At 40.1% G+C, this 6129-nt stretch overlaps 1 protein-coding gene across 4 annotated transcripts in view; it reads right to left on the bottom strand.

Annotated features, from left to right (window-relative positions):
- Nucleotides 1-6129, bottom strand: part of LOC109311924 (transmembrane protein FLJ37396) — a 141498-nt gene that overhangs the window by 50279 nt on the left and 85090 nt on the right. For all 4 annotated transcript variants that reach the window (XM_019537880.1, XM_019537878.1, XM_019537882.1 and 1 more), the window contains exons 25-27: nucleotides 5380-5491; nucleotides 3328-3377; nucleotides 1643-1819 (exon numbers count right to left, since the gene is read on the bottom strand). In XM_019537880.1, the coding sequence (XP_019393425.1) occupies nucleotides 1643-1819; nucleotides 3328-3377; nucleotides 5380-5491 (339 nt within the window). The remainder of the gene's footprint in view (nucleotides 1-1642; nucleotides 1820-3327; nucleotides 3378-5379; nucleotides 5492-6129) is intronic.

The raw sequence follows: 6129 nt of genomic DNA, 5'->3' as shown, positions 1-6129 counted from the left end.
CAGCTGACTTCCTGCCCTTTGGGCAGGGGGCTGGACTCAATGATCTTCCAAGGTCCCTTCCAGCCCTAATGCCTATGAAATCGATGAAATATCTTTTTCTTTCATCCAAAAGCAAAGGCATCTTACATCAGAAGCCTGGAACATGTAACCTCCTCATCCTTCAAGCACTTGACTGTTAACAACACAGGTAACAGGTTTATTTCAGAAGATAAAGAAGTGATACAATTAATTTCCTGGAATAACCCACTACGGGTTAGAGTGAGAAGAAAGTGAATCTTCTTTTAAATTAAACTATGTGACAGTTCTTTGTTAGACATGGGGCTTCTGAGCTTAACTTAAAGAATCAAATGACGATTGGTGATAAATAACACCCATACACACTGAACTAAACAGCAGAGAGAATGTTTCTGGGTACTTGGTCAGGGTTAGAGTATGAGGGTTGAAGGAAAAAGAGAGGCAGTTTTAAATTTCTCCTCCTCCCAGCAGTCTGGCTGCCACTTTGACAGTACTTTGAAGTTATCTGAGCTACTTTTGTTTTGCTTTCTTGTGTGAACACTAAACAGGAAACTCTTCACTATTCCAAATGCGCTGGAGTATTTTGTTGTTAACAGCAAGTGCATTGAAACTCACTGCTAACTATGACACAAACTAAGACTGAAAAATGCAGTCAGGCATTTCAGCACAGGAAAGAAGTGGAAAGAACCCTCCTCCCCCTTTCCCACCCTCACAGCAGCCCAGAGAACATTTAAAGAAGGAGAAGGGAATTTTTTCTCCATTGTTCTTTTTTTTTAAAATCCAGAACTCCAATTCATAGTAGAAGGTGCAGTCATATAGTAATGTACACATGCATACACATATAGTTTTTCAAGAAGTGTAAAAGAAGCCATTAGTTAGCTAATGAATCCCTTCTTGGGTGGCAGAAAACTCTTGACCAAAAACACATTACTTTATGTCATAATATACCACTCTATTATGACTTACAGATATGATTGCCCAACAAGGTCTGGATGATTCAGCCATTCAGACAGAAACAGAATCAAGGCTGAACACATTTTTCCTTGCAATAAGATGGATGCTTCTGAACTGTTCTGTGGTATCTCTGTACTAGGCATCTACATTTAATCTTCAGAATAGGAATCAAAAAGTAGGGCAGAAGAAGAAGCACCACAGCACTCATCTGGCATTCAGATGTAAGTGGCCAGGTTGTGGGAGTCAAATAGGACTACTGCCAAAAGAATTAATCTGCACTAGTCCTTCAACCCAAGGCATTCAAGTGAAGTAGCCAAAGCCTATACTTTTACTTATTAACAAGTTAAATGTAGGAGTTAAACAAAAGCTAAGGGTAAAAACACTTCAACTGAACTGGGTTGAAGTTTAAGTGCAGGGTTTACATTTTGGAAATACCTAATGTTTCATTTGATTGCTCTTTCCACACTGCTTTTAGAAATAAGGATATTTTAAAAGATTTCCTTGTGCAATCTTTGGAGTCATTGTGCACTATCACAGCAGAAACCAATCATGCACAGAGACTGACAGAAGACACAGCTTTCAAAGCACAAGAGGAATGTTCATCTTTACTTAACAATATCTCCTACTTTGGAGCCTGGGTCACAAGAGACATGTTCTTGAAGATACTACAAACCTGGAACCGGCCAGAAGGTTTTCCTTCCAGTGTTTTTCCCCCTTTTTCTCTTGAGGTAGCCCAATCATGAAGTATTTGTCTCTGATGACAGGGAACGCTTCTAGTAGATTCCTTAGGCTATTGTAGCATGCAATGATCTGGCCTCTCAGCGCATGGTGTGACATTCGATGGCTCAGGCTACAAAGCACAAAAATATGTATATGCAGTAGTGTGCAGTGAGTCATTCCATAATCCTCTTGGTTCTGTTCCTTTTCTATACTGACATACCCTGCGGCATCTTCCACTAAAATTATCAGCGGCAGTTGGCTATTCTACTGTGCTGTGAAACCCAGAGGGATAAAAATTATGACAGCAACATCAATATATTTTGCAATTCTATAATGCCTTATACCTGATATTCTCAAAGCCCTTTAAAAATACCCATGAATTCATACTCACAGCTGCTCTTTTGAAGTAGCTATAAATACTCATAGGGTGCATCTAAAGGAGCAATTAATATAATGAAATAAACAGTGGCGCAGCTTGCACCTGAGTCAGCTGCTCCTGGTTGCAACGTTTACACATGTGCCCAGGACCACAGCAGTTAGAGCCAAGACAGAAGAGTCTTGGACTGGCAGTGGGCCCAGGGGCTCAGCCCTGGGCTCTGGGTGGCAGCAATAGGTAGCAGAGGGGCTGGCTGGGGCGTAAGGGAGCTACAGCGTGGGGCTAGCCAGCAGGCAGCTCCCACGCTCCAGCACTCTCGAGCTCCAGCCAGCCTGTCACAGTCTACATGTGCATTCGACTGCACACAAGTGCTCTGCCATAAGATAGTACTGTCCCTGGCAGTGCTATCTTATAGTGGAGTTAATTAATCTACTGAGCCCTAATACTGGCACATATATCGACTGTGATGCTTTACTGTGGAGCTAATTAGTCTACTCTGCAGTCAAGTGCACATATAGATGCACCCATATTGTATCTTCAAGTGCCCATATCTATGAAATATTGTCCTCTCACAGCACCTAACGTGTCCTGCTGACAAACTGTATGAATGTACAATGGGATGGATATTTGATATATTAAACAGCTTTATTGAAACTTGTCAGCGTTGCTTGTTTTTTCAGTCAAAACAGTATACAAAAGTTCTCTTTAAAAAAGGTACTTACTGGCACCCTGCAAAAGGATACAACTATTGTCATTAACTTCAACAACAGCAAACTCCCACTGACAAACACTGAAGCCAAAGTAAGGCCTATATAGCTCTAAGATATTTTTGACATTCTCCGCTTAAATCAGGTTTGAATAGATCCAACCTAGGCTTGAAACTCTTCTTCCTGTTGCTCCCTCCTTCCCTCGAGTCACTTCAATCCACCAAATGAATCTGTAGGATGATCTGTCACCCAGATCCACAACTCCATCATCACTCTCTGATTTACTCTGCCACTCTCAACTTTTACTATGGTTCAGTCCTCATGTTGACCCTTCTCCTCACCCACTAAATACCATCTAACCATTGACCTTTTCCCTCAGCACAGTCCTGGAGAAAGAATGATGCCTGTTCCAGTGTGATCTCTCCAGAATTCTGCTTTTAACTCTTGCCTTTCTTCCACTAAGCCAATAAATGTAGTTGTATCTCATTAAAAATGGATCCTGTTCTAACCAGATCCTCAGGCACTTGTGCAAGCATTTATCTTCAGCATACTCACGTACAACAGTATTCACCAATAACTTCCCTCTTGATTTTTAAAACTTCATCCTAGAATAAAATAATTTCTAATTAGCAACATTTCTATATACCTGTATGCATACCTTGTATCAAAAAAGCAGAAACACATATTTTACATTACACAAATACTGTTTTATGCATGTATTATACAAGGTCTTATAGTATATCTCAGTACATTCTTTTAAAGCTATATCGAGAGTGAATGTCAGGCATGATTTTAGCCAACAGAGCAGATCTTGGAAAGAGTTTATTAAGTCAATAATCAGTTTCAGCATAGGTCTTGCATTTAGGTCACATGCATCAAACTTAGTCAATAAACATTGCAATGCTTTTTCTCAAAAGAGCATTCTACTAATAGTTGCTCCCTCCTATATGCTAATAGTGCTTATTAAATTGGTTACATAGTTTGTTAAACTGAATATGTTAAACTGAATAATATTTTTGAGGACTTGTGATAAAATATTTAGTGAGATTTTGGGGAAAGTTGGGAGCTGAGGAGAGGTGTGATTTCAAAAAAATCTTTCATCATCTCTGTTCAGAACTAAATTTAACTTCTGATGCATTCAGGACAAGACCTAGAGTTGCAAGCAAATTCAAAATGAGATCTATGTTACTCAGTTTCTAGATACTGCATTCAGATGGTTTCAAAAATCTGGTTTTATCTTGGAGCATAGATCATAAAGAATCTATTTAATTTTCTTACAAGACTAAACACAATTTGCTAAAAAATAAAATGGCATACTAAAAAGGCTTAATAAGAAGAGTTCTCCTATTCTAGGGTCTATTTCTAACCTACGAAGCATATATCATGGACTTTGGAGTAAAATCCCTTTATGTATCAATATGAAACACCAAGAATGGCTAGAACATTCTTCCTAATTTCAGCTGAAGATAGTTCAGATGGGACTTAAGTTGTACTAGTAGGTTAACTTCACAAGAGCCACATGCAAATTGCTATTCCCTTTTGTATATGGATAAAATAATTGACCACAGGTTAAAAATGGGCAGGGCTTTACTGCACATCAGATGCTCTGTGGTAACTGCCTGTGTGGCTCTGTGGCAGGTAGAAGCTAAACCCTAGTGACTTAGGTCTCAGCAAAAAAACGGGAAGTTTAATTTACATTTACCATAGAGTAAGGGCATATACACATCAGCAGTAACAGTAGATTATCTAATAAATGATGAATTCCTGTCTTATAATCTTCTTAGAATTGTTTATATGTCCATGCTCTAATTATTGGACTTCAGGTGTTGCTATAGCATGCCTACTGCAACTGAAGGATGCAGGAGGGTCAAAGATGTCCTTTAAGTCACCTTGACTACAGAATCATGAAACTGAGGCCAGGACAGGCCACTTGTTAAATAAGATAAATCCACCTCATGCTCAGATTCCTTCTCGGCTTTATATATTTGTTTATTAGTTTTACATTTAAATCTCACACTTCTATTCCTTGTAACACACATTCTACAGCAAACAAATGTATTTATCTGAGACACTTAGAGGCTCCCCATCACCACAGTATCCAAATGCCTCATCACCAATGATGTAATTCAAGGGTAGCTAACATGCAGCACCAAGTGGAATGGGAAACTTCTGTGTGTGGCTCACCGCAGATCAGGGAAAGGACAGGCAGCAGCCTCAGATAGGGCAGGGAGCAGAAAGCAGAGCAGCAGTTAAGTAGAGGAAAATAATTAGAATGGCACTTGGGGAGGGCACAGCACTAATTTGTGGCACGCCTGCCCAAAAGGTTGGCCCTTGTCTTTACAGCACGGGACTACTATCATCCCCATTTTACAGATGAGGAATTGAGGCCCAGAGGAACTGAGTGATTTGCTCAAGGAAGTCTATGGCAGAGCAGGGAACTGAGACTTGGTATCCTGGGCTGATGCCCTAACCATAAGGCCAGTCTTCTCTTTACAGTTATTACAGGCTGAGAGTTATGTTGGTGCTTTAACAAAATAAAAGCTAACAAAAAACTTAGTATAGTGCTTAAAGTCGATAAAAACATTCACTAAAGGTACTTTGACTCACAGGGTTTTGCATCCTGCTGCCCATGATTTCTTTTTTCTCAATGAATGTGTTTAGCATCAGGTCCCGTGGCCCCAGTTTCTCCAGCTGGATAGAAATAAAGGCTTCTGGAGGTCTAAGAGTAAAGACAGACATTACACCTGAACTCTGAAGCCAGGGACAGGAAAAGTTAGCTATCAAGATGCACCATGAATAAATCCAATCTGATCTACAAAATTGTTTTAGGTTAAACAGAACACCTCATACAATTCAATTAAAAACATTTTGGGATGTATATAATAGACTTTATGGGGTAGCTGAAATATACAAGACCCAGGTACAGATTGTCAATATACTTAATTTTTTATTTTATTGAAAATTAAGTATGTGAAAATAGATACACAGCCCCAATTAAGAATATCTTCTCAGGTATCACAGAATCATAGAAGTAGGGGCGGAAGGGACTTATAGATCTTCAAGTCCGACCCCCCACCTGGGCGGGAGAAAAGACTGGACTCAAATGAGTCCAGCCAGGTAGTTATCAAGCCTCTTCTTAAAGACCCCCAGGGTGGGAGCCAGCACCACTTCCCTAGGAAGTTGGTTCCAGCTCCTAGCCACCCTAACTGTGAAGTAGTTCTTGCGGATGTCTAATCTAAATCTACTGTCTAATAATTTGTGTCCATTGTTCCTTGTCATGCCGGGGGGCGCTAGGGGAAACAGTGTCTCCCCTAAACCCTTCTGGTCCCCCCTAGTGAGTTTATAGACAGTCACCAG

The sequence above is a fragment of the Crocodylus porosus genome, unplaced genomic scaffold (assembly GCF_001723895.1).
Source record: "Crocodylus porosus isolate Cpor-Errol unplaced genomic scaffold, CroPor_comp1, whole genome shotgun sequence".
In the NCBI taxonomy this organism is placed as follows: Eukaryota; Metazoa; Chordata; order Crocodylia; family Crocodylidae; genus Crocodylus; species Crocodylus porosus.
This window is presented reverse-complemented; position numbering and strand designations above follow the sequence as displayed.